The sequence below is a fragment of the Platalea leucorodia genome, assembly GCF_965183815.1.
Source record: "Platalea leucorodia genome assembly, chromosome: 5".
Lineage (NCBI taxonomy): Eukaryota > Metazoa > Chordata > Aves > Pelecaniformes > Threskiornithidae > Platalea > Platalea leucorodia.
In genome coordinates, this window is record NC_138827.1 from 3,094,432 (window position 1) to 3,116,948 (window position 22,517).

At 50.4% G+C, this 22,517-nt stretch overlaps 1 protein-coding gene across 4 annotated transcripts in view; it reads left to right on the forward strand.

Annotated features, from left to right (window-relative positions):
• Positions 1-3,662: 3,662 nt before the first annotated feature.
• MGRN1 (mahogunin ring finger 1) overlaps positions 3,663-22,517 on the forward strand; it is a 55,538-nt gene continuing 36,683 nt past the window's right edge. For 3 of the 4 annotated variants that reach the window (XM_082314120.1, XM_082314117.1, XM_082314118.1), the window contains exons 1-4: positions 3,663-3,808; positions 11,649-11,767; positions 14,732-14,820; positions 20,990-21,136. In XM_082314120.1, the coding sequence (XP_082170246.1) occupies positions 3,721-3,808; positions 11,649-11,767; positions 14,732-14,820; positions 20,990-21,136 (443 nt within the window). In that variant the 5' untranslated portion in view covers positions 3,663-3,720. Of the gene's footprint in view, positions 3,809-8,722; positions 8,798-11,648; positions 11,768-14,731; positions 14,821-20,989; positions 21,137-22,517 lie in introns of those variants that run through there. The other variant, XM_082314119.1, reaches the window with a different exon arrangement.

Below are 22,517 nucleotides of genomic sequence, written 5' to 3' on the forward strand. Positions count from 1 at the left end.
GATGTCGGGGGGGGCCTCCTGCCTTTGTGGCCATCCTCCCTTTCCATCCTCAGCATGGTACAGGGCCCAGGGCTGGCAGCACCACACTGGGGAGAAATACGGGCTCAGGAGCCCGGAGGTGAAGGGTGAAGGTGCAAAACCCACGCCTGGTGGCACCACCAGGGTTTGCGGGGCTATCGTCGCTTCTCACAGCCACCATGGTGCTGCAGGCTGGGGGGCTGCTGCTCCTCTGGCCCACGGGACGTGGCTGTGGTGCTGCTGGGTCCCCCCACGCGGGCTGGCAGGGCAGCCCGGCTCCCTGCCCCGCTGCCGGAGGCGAGTGGTGCAATATCCTGCCTTTGTGTGTGCCAGCGCCCGCGTCCCCCGGGCCCGGGGTAAAGGCACCGCCGTCAGCTGGAGGTGCTGCCCTTCAGCTCCGCTCGCTCCGGGCCTTGGGGTTTGGAGCGGAAGGGCTGAGCCCGTCCCTGGCACGCCGCTGCTATTGTAGTTGTCTGTCACATACGTCTCACCGAGCAGGGCCCTGGGGGAGATATTCTCCAGCAAAGGCCCCTGCCCTCCCAGATGACAATAACCACCCCCAGGGGCCGGACCGCTTCCTCCGAGCTCGGGAGAGCTGCGCGGCCCGGGAGGGACCTTCCCGCTGGTGGAGGTTTTGCACGAACAAAAACCTCCCGCCGCGGCCGCTTCCCCAGGCGGCCCTGGTGCTCGGCAGTGCCAGCGCCCCGCTGCTTGCCGGGACGCTGGCTCTCCCCTTGGCTTCCCCGCTTAACCCGTACGGCGCCGGGCTCCCAGTGAGCAGCGAGGGTGGCTGCAGAAGGAAGGTGGCTGGTTCTGTCCCCAAAAAAGCTCAGAGGACAGCTTTGGGGCAGTTGTCTGCCAAGAGGGGATGGAGCCTGGGCACCTCCTTGGGCTGGGGAAGGGCAGGATGCGCTTGGTGCTCAGGACGCGGGAGGGAAGGGAGAGGGACTCTCTTCTGTCCCTGTGTGAATTCCCCTCCTTGCCCTGTGGCGAGCACAGCTCTGCTTTGCCCCCATGCTTGTGGCCAGCTGGCCACCGGTTGGCAACCAGTTCCCACCATGGCACGGGGAGACGGAGCCGCTGAGCCTTGCTGTGCCGGGTCTGCTCCTCCACTGAGCCCCAAGTCGGCTGCTGGCGTTCAGGGTGAGGCCGTGGGGGGTTACGGGTTCACCCTGCTTGGTGTGGGGTCCTGGTGGCACCGTGAGCTGTTTGTATCAGCCCGCTGCTGCCAGGGCACTGCCTGGGTGCTTGTTCCCAGCACCGAGGAGCGTCTCCGAGCTCTCCATGCAGGCAGGGAGCAGGCAGGGAGCAGGCAGGGCACACTCCGGGGCAGCGCACACGGGTCAGGCACTGCTTTGCCGCTCAGCAGACTCCGTTCCTCCCTCTCCGTGCAATTTCTGTCACGAGAAACTCTTGCATGGAGAGGCTGGTTGAGCAAGAGGCACCGTCGCTCCAGGTGCCAGCAGGATCCTGGGGGACGCAGCAGGCAGCGCCCAGGCATGGTTATTGCCAAGGCAGAGCCCAGGTCTCCCCCGTGCCAGGAGCAGGGTACCCAGCTCTTGTGGTTTGCCGGTAGGACGTGGCCGTTGCTGGTTCCCTGGCTTTTCCCTGTCCTTCCCAGCCTTGTCGCACCGTGGGAAGCAGCAGAGCAAGGTCTGGCCCTGCTCTGTCCTCACCCCCAGCACCCGTTCCCCCTGCAGCCCATGCCTCGTACGGCCCCACCAGCACAGAGCCACTGTGCTTGCGGTGGCCACAACTGCAAGGGTAATAACTAGCCGGAAGCACGTTTCCCTGCGGGTTTGTTTGCTTATTCCTGCCGGGCGTGTTTTAGTTTGTGTTTACGGCCAGCGAATTCCACCCACCGCCCGCTCACTGTCACAAAATCCTCCCGTGCCGGCAGGCTTGGCTCTCTGCCGTGTCCTGTCTCCCTGCACCCCAGCCCTCTTCCCGTGCCGCTCTCCTGCTCCCGAGATCAATTTAAGAGATATCGCATGTGCCACCTCAGCTCCTTCGTGTCTCCCGGGGATCCCCAACTCCACCGCTGGGAATTTGGCTCCCCAGTTCCTTTGCAGCCTGGGCCTGTCTGTAGTGTGTGTGAAGGAAGGTGCTGCTCTTAACAAGGGGAGCCTGGGGGGGTTTTCCTTTGCAAGACCTCGGTGCCAGAGGGGACAGGGCTCAGCGTTGGGACGTTGGTGGGGGCTCTTTCGTGCCTCTTCCTCCACATCATCCTCCTGGCTGTTGTATCACGCATGCAAGACAGCCTTCAGTTGTTCCCTGCTCTTGTGTCTGAACCTCAGGCACCTCCATTCGCTTTCCTGCGTGGATTATCTGTGAGAGGAGAAAGCCAGGAGAGGTTTCCCCATGTGAACGGTGCATGGTCCCGCAGCTGAGGAGGCCCATCGTCTTCCTCTCCTGCTGGCAGCGAGCCTCAGCTGGGAGCGGGTACCACCTCTGAGAACTGGCCCAGATAACGAATCCCCGTGCCAAACTTCCCGGGAGGTGCGTGGCTGCCCCGGCCGGCCCACGCGGTCTGCGGGCTCCCCACACACCCCCATCCGTGCCGGTGCCGCGTCCTGGTCCCCACCAGCCAGCGGGAAGGGAGGCTGGTGGGGATGATTGCGGTGCTGCTGCACAAAGCTCTTCTGCAAAACAACGACCAGCAAGTGAATCATGCCCTGGGCTGAGAAAAACCAGCCTGCTGGGGCTGAGCTGTCCGGCCGGGCACCCTCGGCGTAATTCCTTCTTCCGGCTTTGCCTTTGCACTTTTTGCAAGGTGCATCCCTGTGTCCCTGGGCATCCTCCTTGGGCATCCCTGTATCCCTGGGTATCCTCCCTGGGCATCCCTGTGTCTCTGTGCATCCTCCCTGTGCAGCCTTGCGTCCCTCGGCATCCTCCCTTGGCATCCCTGTGCATCCCTGTGCATCCCTATGTCCCTGTGCATCCTCCCTGGGCATCTCTGTATCCCTGTGCATCCTCCCTGTGCACCCCTGTGCATCCCTATGTCCCTGGGCATCCTCTGTGTGCATCCCTGTGTCTCTGGTCATCCTTCCCCGGGCATCCCTGTTGCAGGCTATGTCCCTGAGCATCCTCCCTGTGCATTCCTGGGCATCCCAGGGCATCTGTGTGTCCCTGGGCATCCTCCCTGTGCATCCTTGTGTCCCTGAGCATCCTTCCTGGGTATTTCTGTGTCCCTGGGCATCCTGGGGTGTCCCTGTGTCCCTGGGCATCCCCCCCTGGGTATTTCTGTGTCCCTGGGCATCCTCCCTGGGCATCCTTGTGTTCCCGGGCATCCTCCCTGGGCGTCCCTGTGCAGGCTATGTCCCTGGGCATCCCCCCTGTGCATCCCTGGGCATCCCCCCTGTGCATTCCTGGGCATCCCTGTGTCCTTGGGCGTCTTCCCTGTGCATCCCTGTGTCCCCGGGCATCCTCCCCGGGCACGCCTGTGAGGGCTCCCAAGGGTTTCCCCATCCAGGGTGCATCCCCGGCCCCCCCCGGGCCCCGCCTGGCAGCGCCCTCTGCCGGCCGGCGCCCCCCCCCGCCCCCGCCGCACTTGGTAGGCGCCGCCGCGGTGCCTGACGGGAGTTGTAGTCTCGGGGGGGCGGACTCGCTCTCCCGGCGTGCCCCGCGCCGCCGCCGCCGTGGGTGCGGGTGCGGGCCGCTCGCCGCCGCCGCCGCCGCGCTGCTCCGCGTCCCCCCGCCGCCATGGGCTCCCTGCTCAGCCGGCGCATCGCGGGCGTGGAGGACATCGACATCCAGGCTAACTCGGCCTACCGCTACCCGCCCAAGTCCGGTGAGGGCCGCGGGGCCGCTCCCCTCAGCGCCGAGGACGGGGGAGGGGGACGGGCCTGCCCCGGGCCCGGTGCCCCCCAGGCCGCCCCGAGGGGGACAGGCGTAGGGGGGGGCCCGTCCCGGGGCGGCCGAGCCGCGGGGTCCCCAGGGGAAGGGGCTGCGGGGGTGCCCGTCACCGGCCGGGGCCGAGCGGGGCCCGGGGCTGGCTCCGGCTCTGCTCGGGGCCCTGCCCGCCCGGCTTCGGGGCCTCCCGGCTGGGGAGAGCCCATGGAGGCGTCTTCTTGGGCCAAACCCATGGTGCGAGGCCGTCTCGGTGCCCTGTTTGGCTGAAGTGTCAGGATGCAGGAGGGCCCCGTGCCCTGAATCTTAACGCTTAAGTCGTCTGCCCGTCCCTCTGTCCGTGTCTGTGGCCACCCGGCTCCACCGCTGCCCTTTGGTCCTGGCGGGTCGTGGTGGGTGAGCAAGGCTTCGCTTCTCCGCTCTGGCAACGCGAGTGCAGCAAGTCGTCGGTCCGCGGCAAGTGGGGCATCTCCCGCTGGTTAAGAGGAAGCGACGGCGGAGCTCGGTGGGGAAAATCGGACCTGGTGGAGTATAGGATGGAAAAATCCCCACATGACAACCTTCTTTAACTCCTTAAAATGGCAGTGGTTCTCACCTAGGAGCCGTGGGACTGACATGGCCCATATGGGTGTTTGTTTTCCAAAGCGAGATGCTCTGAAAACTTCAGAGAGTTGTCAGCAGTGCCACTTTGGTGAAGTTGGGATGAGCTTGTGACTCACCTTGTCTTAGACTGGCTTTTGAGATTGGCCTGGTTTAACTTGTTTAAAGAGTTTTATTTATTCTTCTCATAAAACAAGTCATCAGGGAAATTCAGATGCTCTCTTCTCCTACAGTATCCATTCGCTTACAAGTCTTTCTAAGTTTCTGTTCTGCTAGGGCTTTTCCAGGCAGGCTAAAGAATTGGCAGAGCAGCAGTCTGTGTTCCCTCGCTCTCGGGTACAGGTGCAGAGTAGCCTTTTCATTCAGCGGCTCGAGTTCTGTGCGTGTCTGATGACTTGCTGGCTGTGACACCCTCAGGGCTGTGTGCTGGAGGGAGCTAGGCCCCCCTGTTTTGTTTGGAGGGGGTGCAAGATCTTCTCAAATAAAGTCCTGCTGTCATTACACCTTGTTTTGTTGCGGGTTGGCCTTCAGCAAGAATGGTGGTGTGGAGGAAATGGAAGGTGGAAACCTGCCCAGAAAAGTTCTTCAGCCGTGTTGGCTTTCTTAGAAAATCTAACCTGCTTTTTTAGGAGGGTGGGAACTAGTTTCTTGGGCTGCTAGGACAGGCAAATGTCACTGCTAGGGTACAGCAGGACTCAGCGTGTCCCCTGGGTGGCTGGGGGGCTTTCCCAGTGTGGGAGACTGGGTGGACGTGAGCTGCCTGCTGAGCTGTAGCTGTGGCACCATGGGCCCTGCCAGCAATTTTCTTACAGCCTAGAGGCTGCACCTGATTTCTCTTGACACTTAGACGGGATTTTTGATATGGACCGGATTAATTATAACCACCATATGCAATGAACATTAAACCGCTTCTTTCAAATCATCCTCCTGTTGTTTCTGTACTGTTGTAATTACCCGGACGGGGATTTAACGGTGTGTTGGGTTTTAGCCAATGTGCTTGCCAAGGTAACCCTGTCCCACAGGTGAGGTTGGGTTTGTATGCTCACATGCACCCTGGAAGGGGGCTGTTGACCTAGATGCTGCCAAAGAGGTATTTCCTTTAAAGGCTTTGGATACAATTAGATGCTTGTTAATTCATTTTCTGTTGCACTTGCTTGTGCTCTTTCTGAAAGCATACTGGCTTTAGGCTAGACCTTCCTCTTTGCCTTCTTCAGGTTTATCTAACAAGGATCCTCTCAACTTCAGGAAGGGAGAAGAGCTGTTCGAGCTCAAGATCATTCTAGGCAGAAGAAGAGGTCACGAACACTTCTAGGGTGGAGGTTACTAAACACCAGAACAGTAAGGGCTGTTGGGATGGGAACCCTGCCTTCTTCAGGTGGAGTGTGTTCAGGACACTGTCCCTTCTGGTCCTGCAGTCCTAAGCGTGTTTGTCTCGGGGCTGGGAAGATTGGCTATGACTGGTACAAAACCTGACAGTGAAGACAACTGGAAGCGAGCGTATATGGTTTTATTTGATTTCAGGAAGCAAGCTGGAAGTAGTACAAAAGGTTCGTAGGCTAAATGGTTGCTAATTATTTCTAACTCGACACTGTTGCTGTGAGCCCTGTACTGCTACTGGCTGCCTGACTGGAAGAAGCCGGTTTTCCTTCGGCTGCGTTAGATCTTTGAATGCGTGCACTGGAGTGTTAGCCTGGCACGCCCGCTCTCTCCTGGCTGCTCAGAGATTACCCCTGAAAGGCTGGATGATGTGGTGAGAGAGCGTTACCTGAGGCCACCCATCCGCTGGAGCACCGAGGGCTGTCCATCACCTTTTACATTCTTTCCCTCTGAGTTTCTGGTTTAGGCAGATCTTGACTTACTGTGAGCATCTGGGCAAGCTGCTGTGGCTCTGGTCAGCTGTCGTCCGCGGTCGGCATCGGTTTGAAGGATGCGGGTTTGCGTTCTGGAGCAAATACACCACCTCATGAGAAGGACACGTTGTGCCAGGAAATAAACACAAAATACAGGTATTCTGACTGTATTTTAAGCAGCATGTCAGCCTGCCTGTGAATAGGAACATGGTTACTTTACCAGGTCCTACCAAGTGGTGGCACCTTGTTGAGTCACAGCTGGTTGCAAATGCAGCGGTGAATATTCAGTCCTCATTTATCAACTTTTGATGTGGTTATTCCTGGGTCAGTCACGTGCTCTGTGGAGGATTGAGCAGGTTGTTGTGGAATCCACCTTGGTCCTTATGAGCCAGAGGCTATCGTGAGGCATCCACAGATCTTTTAACAGCTTTGTTGCAATTGGTATGCAGTTTTGTAGTTAGAAATCCTCTGAAAACGCCCTGCTTATTCCTCGCAGCCTCTGGGTGTGGATCATCTGCATTTCTCCTCCTGCATCTGGGGGGCTGAGGCTGCTGAAATGCTGTGGCACCCGATTGCCTTCTCTAATCCCTCTTCACGGGTACCTTTTAACCTTTTTGCTTGCTTTATGGAGACTGTGCTGGCACTGCAGATGCCTGCCCTGTTGGAAGGGGGTTGGAGAAGGGCCCAGTTTGTACAGACGAATTAGTGCTGCCATGAAATGGGCTAAAAATGGGTAATGGCAGGAAACAGTCATGATCTTTGCTGTGCTTCTGTGCTTGAAGCAGTAAAATGATCCGTGTTCTTGCATGCAGGCTCATGATGCCCCTATTGCTTTAGCAACCGGTGAGCAATGCACCAGTGTTTTCCGCAGCTCCTTCGTCAGCTCATCTCTTGTTCCAGTGAGCTCATCTGCAGTGTGGAGCAGGGCAGGGAGCACGTGCCCTTGAGATGGCTTTTCTCCTCTGGAGTAGGCTCTTGAAAGAGAATTCCCTGGACGTTTTCGGGAGGAAAAAAAAGGAGGCAGATTACTCCTCTCTGAAGCTGAACTGCTTTGTTGTTTGGGAATGATGCTTTAATCAAAGAGCAATTTTAAATAGGAGAAGAGTATCCAGAGTTGTACCCAGTCCATCACCTTGTTCTCAGCTCATAAGCCATGTGTGCAGTGACAGTGTCAAGATGGAAATACGTTCCTGTATTTCACACATAGCCGTCATTCCTCACCTGCTCCGCAAAGCACAGCGGAGCGGTTGTCTCTGTTACTCCTGCTGTAGTTCTGTCGGGGTTTCAGCCCAACCCTGCTGGTGACGGCCACCACCACCTGCCGTTGACTGGAGCTTTCCCTTCTTGCCTTCTCTCCAGCTACTCACAAACACCAGACTGGTGGGTGCTCATGGGTCAAAAGCAGTTGCTTTTGCTACTTGTTTGTTGCTGGATTATATTTAACCCAACTCAGAGCCATGTTCCCGCTTGCTATGTGATCGCTTTTGGTGGCCCAACAGGGATGGGCAATGAGGAAGGCGAGAAGGCCTCATCCAGCCGCAGTGCTGGTTCAGCCTCAGGCTGTGTCTAGGACTGTGCTGTCAGTGCGTCCCTCGGCATGCCGTGGTGGTGAGTGTCTGGCTGAGTAATTAAAAAGGACTCAATTTCTGTCACTTCACTGCTAATTCTAATAATGGTGAGAAACCTAAATGGCCATCTAATTGCTTTCTGTTAATGAACATTGTACGATACAGCCCTTGTTTTGCTGGGGCTGCAGTGGTGTTGTCGACTCTGTGCTCCTGGCCGTTGAAGGGTGTTGTGTCCCCTGCCAGCGCGTCACTCGCGCATCACATCCACGTCTTGGGTTTGCGTGGTCACGGGATTAGGACGCTGGGTTAGGGAGAAGTAATTACGACTGGAGCAGTCTGGTGCTTAATGCTGGTGCATTTATGATAATAACACTCCACCACCATGTCGGGCTAAATGTTAAGTAGTTTGGTGTCATTTGATGCCTTGGAGAAGCCTTGGGTTCCGGTTTGGTTTTGCGTGGGACAAACTCACGAGTCAAGCTTGGCCATTCTGGGTGTCCCAGTGGTGTTTTTCCAGCCACGGTAAAGTTTTCCACCACAACAATTTCTCTGACAACCACTGCTTGTCCTTCATCTACCTTAGCAGTATCACCCGTTCGTGTTCTCTTTTATCTAATGCTCTCCTATGTTTTGTGCTGATTTACTCTGTGGAAATAAAGCCACAGTTTTTTCTTCGCTCTGGCATTTTTCTCCTATTCCATCCTTGTTTATTTGTGTATGATACTTTCCTCGTAAGTGTGTCGCTGCATTTTCCTGGAGGATTTCTGTTTATAGCAGTTCTGCGGAGGGTTAATGCAAAGATTTTTTTTTGCTTTTCTTTTTCTCCTGCCAAAGAAGATGGTGCTTACCATCCCCCTTGTGTCCGTAGCTGCAGAGCTCTGGGTAAAGCTGGCCTTGCAACACCTGCGTAAGGTAGGTCAAGGTTGTTTTATAGGCTGGGGGGACATCTGGGAACAGGGTTCAAGAGGCATGGTAGTCTGGCTAAAATCCTAAAGCTGTCTTTGTAACAGAGGTGGAAATAGAACCTAGAGGTGGAGCTGCAGCAGGATTTTAATGCATAGAAAATATACATAAGCCTTTTAGAGACACAAAAAATCCTGTCAGTCTTGTGCTAGATGTATGGACGTCACGGTGACCGGAAAAGAGGATACCTCACTTTTTCCTTCTTGAAGTTTCTTTGTCCTTTTAGTCCTTGGTGTGATATTTACAGAAGTGCTTTCTTAAAGCGTTTTGCCTCCAACTTGGGCAAACTCTGAGTGGCTTGTGACAGTGGTTGAGAGGAATAACACATAACTTTGGTCTTACCTCGAGAGCTCTGAACTTAATGTGTTGTTGTAGGAACTGGTTTCTGAAAGCTTCCAATAGAATATCTTTTTTTTAGCTGCTAAAAAACGTGTTATAAATTTGTGAAGACAGTTTGCTGCCATCCTTGTTTGCTAGTTTTGCTGTTGAGACCTTTTATACGTGGTGGCTTTTGTATCCGTAGCAGCAGTGGCAGAGCCCAGGGGTGTTCTGCTCACCAGTGCATCCCCCTCTGAGCTCCTCAAAGTGATTTTCCTCGTGCTCTTTGTGACTGGCACTGACTACGTTTCTTGTTTGCTCCTGAAGGAAGTGCCTCTGGGGGAAAAAAAAAACCTCCTTCACGTTGCAGGAGGTGACTTAGCAGGAAGATGAAGGCAGCCTTCGGTCTGAACGTGGAATTGAAGCTGTGGTTTCCAGTCAGATAAGTGCTGCTGCATTGCAGGGGGTAGCGTGTATTTGTGAGAAATCCTAACAATTTGTTAGAGATCCCAAAAGTAGTTCTTAGTGGAGCAAAGACAGTGTGGCAGGTGCCTTGAACATGCTAGTTAGGTGTCTCAGTGTTGTTCCAGTTGTCCGAGAGAGACCTTTTCGTCCGAAGGTGCTGGAGCGGCTGCCTGGGGATGCTCTCCTGGACAGCTGGCTCCCCGCAGGCGCGGGGTTTCAGTGGAGGCGAGCGGTCCTCGCCTGCTGGGGCTCTGCGTCCTCTGCGCGTGGGATGCAGAACTTCTTCCACAAAAAAGCTCTGCTCTGAGTTTGTGGAATACATGTTTACTGAGGTGAGTCAAGCCCCAGGATGCCTCGTTCATGGGATACGAGGGAGCTGTCTGGTTCTGATCCCAGCTCATCAGCTGCTGCGGTACCGAGACATCCTGCACAAGGGTTGTCTTCAGAGTTAATCGGATAAAATGCTCCAAAACACAATCCTACTTGACCCACGTAAAATGTGAAATCTATTCCTAAACCCCAGTGTTCATCATGCTTTTCTGAAGCTCAGTATAAGCATAAACCACCGCAGTGTATCTCGGGTGGAGAGGCTATATCAAGCTAGCCGTGCTTGGAGATTATATGCAGATTAGCTTTTTAATTTGTTGCTTCTGGGATGGGTGGGAAAAGGTTGCCTGTCATTTGGAGCACCTACATTTTGTTATGCTGATTCTGTAGGACAGATTCTAGGTAGATTCTGGACCCGTGCTGAAGCTGATTGTTGTATCTGGAAAGAAGGATGTGTTTCTGTAATATAAACATCTGGATGCTTGTAAGCTGAGCTCAGCAATAGCTGAGCACTACCATCGTCATTAAAGCACTACCATCTGTGCAGAGTAAGAAGAGCCTTTCTTGAAGCATAAAGGGAAAAAGCCTTAATGGAAAAAACAGAGCCATTCATGAAAAGCCTTCCATTTCAGAGTAAATCACACTTGCTCCTAGCTAGAGGGACTGCAAATCCTTCCTTAATGCCTCCATAACCGTGCAGATGATTAGTTACTGCTTCTGTAATGACTCGTTTTAAAACAAATTTTATGCTGTCTATGCATTGCACCTAGGGAAGCGAATGTACGTTTGGCTCAGTCCTTTCATCACCCGCATGAAAAACCCCCACTCTGAAACTTCAAGGGAAATGGCTTGGGTGGAGCCTTTTATTTTAGCTCTCTCCTGGTACTTATTTCTTTGAAATCGTAACTCCATGAAGTTTATACTTGAGAGCGTTTTCCTGAAGTCTTTCTAGGCGGAAGCTACATTTGTGGTGCTCTCATACATCGGAATTGATTCGGTTGACTTTGCAGTTAATCCAGTGCTCCAGAATCCCAGTGACCTCGCACACGCTTCGTCTCCTGAAATTTGCGCTGTAGAGCATCACCATAAAGATGAATGAAACAAATCTGTGGTGAAGCTTTCAGAGCTCAAGTTCGTTCAGTCAGTCGCAGGGTTTTTCTCTTCCAGACATCAGTGTTTCTGCATTTAGAACTGTCAGTGTTGTTAATTAAATTCAGCGTCAAGGTGTATAGTCTCTAGCACTCACAGTAAAGGTTTTGGGGATGGGATTTGCAGTGGGAGGAAGCCTCATCCTTCTCTGAGCAGGTCGATGGTGTTTGTGGGACTGGACTTCACACTGGAAGGTGGAGAAAAGAGGAGGAATTCATCAGAATTGGGCAATATTGGAAAGAGCTGACTCTTACTGTTCTCTGTCCCTTCACTGGAAAACAAGTTAAAATGGCATTATCTCCACTGTAATGATTTATTCTAGTTGGTTTTGTTGTTGGTTTTTTTTTTTTTTTTAATCCCCCCCTGCTTCTGTTGTTGGCAGTGGCTGTCAGTAGTACAGGGAAGGAGTGAACTAGCAAGTATTTTCTATGTCTTGTGCTCTTTTATACTTGTGAATTAAAAACTGCACAGACCAGCTGTTCTCTGGGAAGCACTCATTAAGAGTTTCTTTTTTTTATTCCCTTGTGGTTTTTTTTTCTAGGAAACTACTTTGCAAGTCACTTCTTTATGGGAGGCGAGAAGTTTGACACCCCTCACCCCGAGGGCTACCTTTTTGGCGAGAACATGGATCTAAACTTCCTTGGGAATAGACCTGTTCAGGCAAGTTCCTATCTGCTGTCTATTTTACCCTTTTGTTTTCTGCCTGTTTTGGAAAATCTTGTGTAGAGGAGGATAGCACAGACCTAAGAGACCCTCGCTACTTGGGGAGCGTCATTCCAGTCTGAGGTGCAGGAGCATTCCCTCACCCCAAGTCCCAGCTTGCTGGCTGCCATAGCTGTTCAGATGCAAGCAGAGTTTTTCTAAGAAGCAGTATTCAGCTTCTAGGCTTATTTTCACTTAGGGCAGAAGAAAGAAGTAATGGGAGAAGAAGGACAGGGACTCAGGAGCACAGATTTTGGGACTAATTCTGATTGCCTGCCTGAGCAAGTGTAAAACATGTTGCAGAGAGGAGAAGGCAGGGAAGCAGATCCACTCTCAGAGTCTGAACTTCGCAGGGCTCCTGGGCAGGTTGGATGGATGCCAGCCAGCGTTCAACACGTGCTGTTCTCTGTGTAAACGAGTGGCCTGACTGGGCGTAGGGCAGTGTTAAGCCAGATCCTGATATTTGGTGATTTTTGTTCGCTTTGCAACCTGGGCGGGCTGCTCAGAAAGTCTCTTTAGTTTTCCCAGTTGGAACGTGGAGGCATTTCTGGGCTCACAGGTGTCTTATGAGGCAGTGAAAAGCTACCTGCTCGAGCCATTGGCTTGTTCTTTTGTTGTGAACAGGGAATAGCACTGTTGTGAGGGACAGACAGGAATTTTATGCAAGTGTTACGTTTTGGATTTCTCTTGCATCTTGGAACTGCTTAAACAGAACCAAAAGGTAACAGAGTAGGAGCCATTTGGAGATGTTTTCAGAGTGCTGGAGAGGAAAGAGAAAAGAGCTGCTTGCTTTCCCAGCTATTTTCCTAGTTTTTTCTGCAGCTTCAAAACATGAAAATGAAAAATTGATGTGATGGTTCTCATCTCCAGAAAAGCTGTGGCTATTAGTTAATTCATGCTTGTAGTGCTTGGAGGCAGTTCAGTATCACCCCTGTTTTACAGATGGGGGAAACTGAGGCAAGATGACTCGATGTTTGAACTGGACCAGTGACAAGCACATTCTGCTTTCCGAGTTGTCCTCAGGCTGTGCCATTGGTCTTCTCAGCACCACAGTTAGTTAGCAGGACTTTACAGGGTAGCACAAGGGAGAATCCGGAAAGCCCTTGTTCAAGCAGAAAGTGAAGATGAGCAACAGAATTAGGAAGGAGGGACTTCAGATGGAAGTTGTTCTGGACATAACGGTGCTATGCAGGCATGGGGATGCTCACCACATACCCTACGCCATGTCTGCATACAGGGCCCATGCAGGACAGTGGTTAAAAGCTGACTGCTTCTCCTTTGCTCTGTGACTAGCAGCTGCACAGCGCTCCAAGAAGAGTGGAAGACGCAGCTGTGCCTATGGCTGTAGGGACTAGCCTTGCAGAGTTAAATTGCCTGCGTGTCTCAGCCTGGGTTTCCTTGCAGACATCCCAGCACTGAATTTCATCATTTCTTCAGAGGGGAGTGGGTGAGAATGCTATTAACACAGTAGGACGTTTGCCAAATAGGTTTAAGAGAGGGAGGCTGTTGTGGTATATAGTTTGCCTATGTAAAGTTAATGCCCTTTGGCAGCTCTGATTAATCTTCAAGGAAAAAAAACCACTTGAACACAGAGCAGCAAAACTGCTTTCTGGACGTGGGCCAAGTTCTCGCTCTGGAGTAACTGAGATCTTGACTGCTCTGCGTAGAGCCGTGCTACCAGCTGCGGCACCGAGCAGTCAGGGTGCAAGGAAAGTAGTTGCTGCTGCCCCGTGAATTCTCTGCTGCCTGTGGCTGTGGCACGAGGTCTTCCGTGGCGTCCTTGTGTCCGTCGGGAAACAGCACGTTTTCCCTCAGGCTCTGGCTGTTGCCCCAGCAATACATTTCTGTGGCCTGAGAGGACAACACTGAGGGGTTGTGTCCTGGAGCTGGCCTGAAGTTCAGCTGCAGCAGCATTTGGCTGCCTGTTTAGCAGACTCTTCGTTTCTAAGGAAGCATGTATATTGGCGGTCGCTGGTACTTCTGCTCCGTGTCACTCGTCACTCTACACCACTGCAGGGCACCTGGTAGATGTGTTTGAAGGACCCCTAGCTCTAACGAGGCTGCATGGTGGCACTGTTGCTGAATACATTCAGAGTAACCTTCTGCCCAAAAGCCTGTCCCGTAGCTCTGTACCTTTGTGTTGTGCCGTTGCTCCGACTTGGAGCACGGCTGTATCTCCAGTCTGAGCACCTATCGAACTTGGCAGTTGTGCGAGTGGATGTTTCAGCTTCAGACTTCGCCAAGCAGGTGGGAGATCCTGCAGGCAGGTCTGCAGCTGTACAGCTTGCGGTCGCCACAGTAAGCAGTTTCCTTTGCATTTCTCACTGGAGATTCTGTGACCAGTAAGGAGAATTACAGTCTGAAGCATTATCCTTTATTTAAAGGACAATCTGTGAGAGAAGGTCTCTTGACTGTAGAATAGAATGAGGCCCCGTCTCCTTGTCTCTTTTCTTCTCCGGAACATTTGCCCCATTGTTTCAGAATAAAGAGTTTCCCCCAGTAATCCAGAGCTTCGGCATGCTGATTAGCAGTCAAGTCACTGTTTGTGTGTTGTAACACACACGAAAGAGCTGCATTTCTTCTGCTCAAGCTGGAGGTGGTTTCTTTAGTGGAAATAAAAGCTTGTGAGAGCAAGGCTTTCCAAACTGAGAATTCAGGGTGCAGAAAAAGAGCCTGTGAAAATGCCCCTTCTTAAAGTGCGTACTCCCAATATGAGTTATTGCTGGGCCAGAGCAGGATTTTCACCCTGAAGCATGCTTGATTTATCTGTAAATGGAATTGTCTATTGCTGTTCCTTGTGGCTGTTGTACCGAGTACCCTTAAAGGTAGATGTTTCTTGGTTTGGGTAAATTGTATGCCAGGTAACATGGTGCTACCTTTCGTAGTATAATAATAGGAGAATTCTTTGCCTTTCTGTTCCAGTTTCCCTATGTAACTCCAGCTCCACATGAGCCAGTGAAGACACTGAGAAGCTTGGTGAATATCCGCAAAGATTCTCTCCGACTTGTGAGGTACCGTTATTGCCTGAACCTTTCGTTTTATTCAACCCAGTGATCTGTCCTCCAGAGCCAGACCGTATTTGATAAGGTTTTGGAGAAACAGCTGAATTCCAGATCCTTGTTGCTAGATATGCCCAGAGGTTTCTGTGTTCCCTTGTGATCAGAACTTTCAGGTGGTTTATATGCTCCTTGTCCCTAGACTTGAGCAATCTTTGTTTCCAAACAGGACCAGCAATGTATCTGTCTCTACAGGACAGACTAGGGTGGTAAACAAACCCGTGAAATCATTAGCATGAACGGAAGATATTAGTCAGGTCAATAAACCCTACAGACAGATTTCTTTCTGGCTTCTTGTGCAAGGCGAAGCCAGAAAGTGGCTGATTCTGGTGCAAGTCACAGGCCAGGAAGACTGATTGGTCTTGAGTGAAACTTCCTGCTGCCAAAATAAAGTTTGGTCCTAGTGTTATGCATTCGTTTAGACAGCTTGTGTCCCATGCGGAGGGGAAGGAGGTCTGGATAGTCATGGAGATCTTTCACTGCTCTACACTGAGATCTAAACCAGCACTAGTTGGATCAAACGCAATGGCTAACACTTCGACCTGCGGCTGCCTTCTTTCAAAGAGATGGCTGCAGTGCAGGGGCCCAGCATACAGCGCTTTGTTTTGGTCTGAGCCACTGGGCAGATGTCCAGGCAGAGCATTTCTCAAAGATCCTTGAGTCGCTCTGAATTCTGCGTTTCAGGCGCAGGGCTGGAGTACTGGCAGGGGGCCAGCTTCAGCTCTCAGCCAAGGTGGCTCTGAGAGCATGGCCTAACGTCAGTGATTTGAGTCATAACCACACAAAACCCTCCATTTGTTTTTATGTGAAAACTGAAGGTTAGTTTTTTTGTTTTGTTTTGTTTTTTAAATGAGCAATACCTGTGTTATCAAAACTGATTGAACAGGAAAAGAGGGTAGAACTTCTGAAAAAGTAACCATTGGTAAGCTGCTCTGAATGCTGTCTAGCTTTTTCAGCTAAAGGGTGAAGTACTTCTCTAGGAAAAAGTCTTGCTTTCCTCCCACACTTGCTGTGGAAAGCGTATTTTGTTCTCCTTGCAGGCATCCACATAAACAGTGTAACATCTCTCAGAAGCCAAATGGGAAGTAGTTTTTTTTACTGGGAGAGGCCTTGCTGTGAATGGAGAAGTTGGTGGGGTTTAGTACGTACAGTTCTGTCATTCTGCTTTCTGTGGTTGCACGTCCTGTCCCCGCAAGCAGAGTTGCAGCTCTGGACTATATGAAATGTAGTGTCCGTGCACCTTGGCAGTGTCTAGGTTTGCATCTGTCTAATTCCTGGTACTATCGATTCTTTCTCTGCCTCATGAGCTCTCACAGGCTTTTGTGCTGCTGCGGCTGTGTTAGTGCTGACGACAACACCGCCAACATTACTCTATTTAATTTTGTACCGATGTAGACCCAAAATGAGATTTTAATTGCCAGTCCCCAGGGGCACATTCTGTCTTATGCTTTTCTACTGTTCTGGACTAGAGGCTTTTCCTTTCTCCCTCTGTGCACGTAAACACGCTTTGTGCCCTCTCCAGCTTGGCTTGTTTGCAACCAGTGGTTCAGGCTTGCACATTCTTTCCAGAACTAGTTAAGTTTAATTTACTACCTCCTCCTCCAAATAAAATGATGCTGAGCCAAGTGTCTAGGTGTAAAGCAGGTCCCGATGGTAAAGTCCTCACAAGATTTTTGTTTTTCCTTGTGTTTAATTGAAAATTCATTGTTCACCTGTGAAAAGGGTGTTGATCCATAATTTGGAGTGTAAGGCTTTATGGAGGAATATGAGGAAATGTCCACTCTGGGCTTCCTGCCTGGCTCTGACCAGACAAAATTCTCAGCTTTGCCAAATTCTGAATATCTACAGCATCTTTGGAGAAAAGCAATAAACCTGTGGATATTGGTGTTGAAGTTTTGAGTCTTCGATGCCTCGTGCTTGATTTTCTAGCAGGATGAGACACTCTGAACCTCAGAGGAGGGTAGCGTGAGTTTTGCTGTTAACCACTAACAGAAAAAGACTGCCTCGTGTCTGTCTTGCGTCTCTCTTTTGGCCCTGGATTGGAAGCTTTATTTCAGAGCTGAAGTACTTGATAGGCTGGTACTGGCTGTTTACTCCTACCTTGAAAGCACTTCCAGTTGCAGGAGGAAGATCAACTCATGAGGCAATGTGTTTCATGGAAGAGTTGCATCCTGGGACAGCCTCTCTGCTTCAGCATGGGCTTTGGGCTTCGGATGGCATCGTGGAACAAAAGTGCTGAAGGAATCAGCAACTATAGTGGTTTGGGAATGTGTCTGAAGCAGCAGCAGTATCAGGGACAGTAGTGAGACCACCGAGCATTTTGGATAAGGGCCTGAGAGAGAGGCGGATGATAGGGACCGAGGGGAGACAGGTGAGTTGCTGTGAGTGAGAGAAGGGAAATCCCTGCTCTTCGCTCTCCAGCACAGCGGGGCCGACCTTGATCCTTGGAGCTGCTCATCCCACGGTGGAGGTGGTGATGGTGATGGTGCTGGGACTGCCGGCTCTGCAGCCCTGGATAGCGTTACGCTGTGCATAGATCTCTGCAGAACCCCCAAATAGGAAAGCCTTCATTTGATGATGATCTCCCCCCATGAAAGTCAATGCTGATAGAGATGTCACCTAGTTCTTACTTCATTTAATACCAGCTCTAACACTGTTGTAATGCATATCTCACAATACTAAGTCAAGCAATACATAACATGTATCCTGCATGTCTACTGAGTTGTTGCTCAAATTTTTTAATCTCTGCAAAGGATGAAATTGGGTTCGACTCGACCTATTTCTATAAAATTGTCATGGCTGCTGTTAATTATAGTTTTATATTTTAATTCTCAAACAGACAACCAAAAAGTTCCAGCATTTCCATTGTTTTATCCAGAAGTGATGTCAGACCAGGTGGCCTCAGCTCCCTTGGTCATTCTGCTTTGCCTTTTTCATCATAACGTTGGACCAGCTATTTGTTCTCAGAGGTGGTCAGTCTCTTCTGCTCTATACACGTGATTGTGAAGGCCGTGTGATTAACCTGTGTGCATGACCGAAAGGCACACCTAGCAAAGTCACTGGTTTCTAAATTCGTGCATGCATCTGTGGCCACCTCACATCAACACTGTCCGTAGGGCTTGACTAAATGTACACTGTAAGCTTCAAGTGCAGGTGGAGACAGAAGAGCTCTCGAACCGTCTGAACCACTCCTGAACCACCTCCTGTTCTGCCATGTCCCTCGCAAAGAAAGAAGGAATGCAAAATGTGTGACTTGGTCTTGTTACTCCCCTGAAGTTACAGCCCACCGTTCCTGCACCTTAAGGTGGAACATGAGATGTCTCTGCCTCTCAAAGTATGCACCAAAGTAGTCCTTGCTTATTCCTTGGTCCAGCCACCAGCTGGCATAGCTGCTTATGCAGTCTTTTCTCACCTGAACTCCTTGCTATGTAGCAGACAATTTTTTTTAACCTCCAGCACCAGGCATGTCGCAACAGGAAGATGTGTACACAGCCTTGCTGTGATTGTCACCATTGAGGCACGTATACCTTGCCCCCTGCTCAAGTGATGCTGTTCTGGGCAGACAGGGCTCTGACTCTCCTACTTCCCAGCAGATGCATCCTCCAGAAACCTTCTCTCCAGGCACTGCGGTTGGTAGTGGCCCCTCAGTGGTTTCCCAGGGCAACAGATCTATTCTAGTCTAGGTTTAACCCCTTTTCTTCTTGAAAGGATGGAAGCACGTTCTGAGTGCTGGCAGGGAGGTGCAGAGGTGAAGTTGGGAGCAGGAGGGTGATCTGGGAGCCCGTATGCTTTTTGTGACTTCACTGAGAAGACAAAGCAGGCAATGGTTTTAACTAATAATGTGTTGCTTTTGTGTGATCTGCCCTCACTCCCAGGTCTCCCACCTTGTTACCTGGGGCTATTAGAGGTATCTAGGTCTGTGCTGTCGATTTGTAACTCATGCACGTGCCGGGCATCTCTATTTTAACACCTACTTGTTTATGCAGTGGGTATAGGTCTATGAAGTAGCCTTCACCGGTGCTTGCCTGGAAGGGGTGCTGGTTCTCCCCCACCCTACTTCTTCTGGAAGAAGCGACAAGCATATCGTAGCCTGGATCCTTCCCTGCCAGCCTCGGATCAACGGAGGGCAGCGCAGCAAGAGATAATTTGCAGAAGCTTGTGGTGCTGCTTTCTTGGACACACACAACATTTGTGAGCGGGTTGTTTCCATCTGTGTTCTTGGGTCAGTCCAGCACAAAATGTTGATGCTACCCCTGTGTTTTCTAGGCAAACCTGCCCTACTGGCTAGAGTGTTTCTTGTTTACAGCCTTCAAGTGTCATGATTTTATTCTTTGAATGCAGCTAGCTTGTGTGAAAATACCATCTTGCTCTATGCTGTATATTGTATCCAGGCTGCTGCAAATGTTCGGACTCTCAGTTCTCGGGATTTGCCTTTTTTATTCTAGCTTGATTTGCTCTTCTGACCTAGGTGAACCTCTTGCAAAAGTCTTGTTTGGAGTTCTCCAAGTCCTTCAGACAGGAACGCAAGTGTATGCTATAGTGATTCACTAGGGTTACATTAGTACAAGTATGTGTGTTAGGTATTTGATTATACTGCTCTTAAATTCTGTTTTGCACCTTCTGTATTAAATCGCCGAAGATGAACATTTCATTCTTGTTCAGTGTGGTGTTAAGTAAAATTCATGCTGGAACCCTCTTAATTAAGCAGCAGTTATTACATCTCAGTGAACTCGGTAAATAAGGATTCCTTTGACAATTTTTAGCTTGAATTATGGAGGTATGCCTAGCCCATTTCTGAGTATTTTCAACAGTACAGCACATTCATCAAGGCTGTTCAATGAAGGGAGAGGGCAACTGATACTGTGAAGTCAGAGACGGTGCCAAGCTTTTCCTGAATAGTTAGGCTGCTTGGCTTTGACCCAGGCATCGTGGCAATTAAGGTAATACCGATAGACAAGTGAGGCTGGAGCCAGGCAGCAAATCAAGTAGTGTTGTACACCTCTCAAAGGCAACCCGCTGCGTTCACTATTCCTACACGGTGCGTGAACTAACGGTGGTACCTACAGTCATAGGATTACAGTGGGATTTGAATTTATGTATGAGAATCTGCTTCTGCCCTGCCAGCGAATCATGTCCGTTCTGTCTGTCGCTTTGTGCTTCAAGGCAAGGGAGATCTTCTCATGGTGTGTTGTGTTGGCTTCTTGTTCCAGGATCTGCTGGTCTCCCTGGCCACTCCTGGCATGCCATAACTCACTGCTCGTCCATGGCCATAGCTAACTGCCCTGGAGCTTGCTTCATACCACCTTCTTCCCCGCGTTTGTTACCTGCCTTTTCCAGCAGTAGGGAGAAGGAGTAGTACTGGGCAGTGGTGATCACACAGTGGGATCCAGCTGTATAGTAGCCCATAGCCAAGTTATAACTCCCCTTTATGTTAATTGAAATAACTTCCAAACTCATTCTTGTATTGGTTATCATGCATCTGTTATGCAGTTGAACGTGTTAATTTTTGTTCGTACAATAAATGTGTGCAAGCTTCAGTCATTAGCAGCGTCAAAGGTTTAGTTGATGATTTGTACATTTAAAGGTATTTGAAGTTCCTATATTTGGATGCTTTCTGATCTGAATATCATAATCTGTGTGATACTGGAAGTACTTTTTGTTGAGCTTCAGGAGTTCTTTGTGTTATAGAAACCTTGTTTTTTGCCTGTCACGCACCACTTCATTTGCAGAGTTAAAAGAATTAGGCTCTAGACTTCTCAGGCCCATGCAGGATTTCTTTAGCCCAAATACTGAGCCTAATTTAAAAGGAGGGAGAATGTTTCTTCTCCTAAGGGTTTGACATTCAGGAGTTCACTTTCTTGTCTCATTCTGCGTCCTGGCACTGTAAGGCTGGGTGAGATCCCTCAACACCGTCTACATAATTCACTTTAATAACTTCAGTCAAATCTTGGAAGAACTTTCCTCTGAGGAAAGAATGGGCATCTCCTGGGAAGCCCCAGGTGGAAGCCCATGGTGCCTTGACTGCCCAGAACACCTAGCTTGGAGGACTCTTGTCCTGATTTCCAGAGTGATCTTGATGATATCTCATAAATGTACGTTCTAATCCTCTGGCATTGTCTTTCAGGTATAAAGATGATGTTGACAGTCCTACTGAGGAGAATGGGAAGCAGAAAGTCCTGTACAGCCTGGAGTTCACGTTTGATGCGGATGCCCGCGTTGCCATCACAATCTATTGCCAGGCTACGGAAGAGTTTGTTGGTGGCATGGCAGTGTAAGTCCTGGGCTTGCGGGCGTGTGGAGGGGCGCAGGAGCTCTCAGGTGATGAGCCTGTCAAACATCTCTCGTTAATCACCCCCAAGGGCAGTGCTGCTACAGATGGTGGAGAGGGAAATCTCTTCTTTTTCTGTTTTGTTTTATATATTCTGATAGCTTTGAATATTACTTTCACTTCCCTCCCCCACATAGCCAATATCCTCTCTTGTTCCCTTTTTGGTTTGTTTTTTGGGTGTGGGGAAACCATTGTGTGCAACAAAGCAGAGGAACTCACAGCTTTGTCAACAAGAAGTTCTATGAAGTTAAAAAAACCAACCACCCTTCCCTTCATATACTACCTGTTTTTTTTCCAGATCACCTAACTCACTGGATTTCCATGTTCCCTGTGATGGGAGCATCCGGGCCACCAAAGTAAAGTTCAGTCTGACATTGACATAGCGAGTCTGTGGAACTGAGGCCCACCCAAAGCCCCTTTTGGGATAAATGACCACCTCAACACAGGCTGTTGTGAGATGGCTATCAGGAGGATTTACTGCCTGAAACCCTGCCTTTGTGTTTCCTGCCGGGTACACATATTATGCTTTGGTTAGCTGTGGAAAGAATGGTCAAAACATCATCCGTGGAGTCTTTCTCATATCCTGGTAGAGCATCCCTACAGATTTCAAACCCTTTTTATCTAAATGGGCACGTTTAAACCATTCCAATCAACACCGTATCCCATAAGACTACGAAAAATTTCCTTTCTGTTAAGAGCTGAGGTGGCTGAAACGTGCTCTCCCTGGTGTGAACTGGGTACCCGTGAGCTGCTGGTACGTTATGGCAGGCTTCCAATGGCCATGGGACAAAAAATTCTTTTTGTTCTATGGGTAAAGGAAGATTCAGGCTGCAGAAGCTCTTGGCTTCCCCTAGTAGAGGCTTTTGGCTGATCAGCGGCTCTGTGCACGTAGTGCTGACGGCTTCTGCAGTGGTGCTCTGGATTTGGCGGTAAATTTACATTTTATTGAAGGGATCTGCAGAGGTTTCAGCAGGGAGAAATATGCATGACAAACCATAAAATGGCTTATGTGTTTTATGCAAAGTATAAACATCCCCCTAATGTATCAATGAATAGCGTATTTTTAGAAATGACACAAGCTCAATGCTTCCATCCAGATGTGCATTCCTCCAAACTGGAGGATATCCTAATCCAGAATTTTTGTTTAGGCCCCTTCTCTTCTTCTGTTGAAGCCTGTGGCTGCCTTTATTTTGGGGAGGTAATAAATTAGCTCCTTTGAAGTGCCTGAAAAATATCTCTCGACAAACTCTGAAAACGCTTTCTATTTAGATCCAGTTTTTCCTGAGCAGAGCTGAATGCAGCAGGACGCCTTAGAAATCCTGAT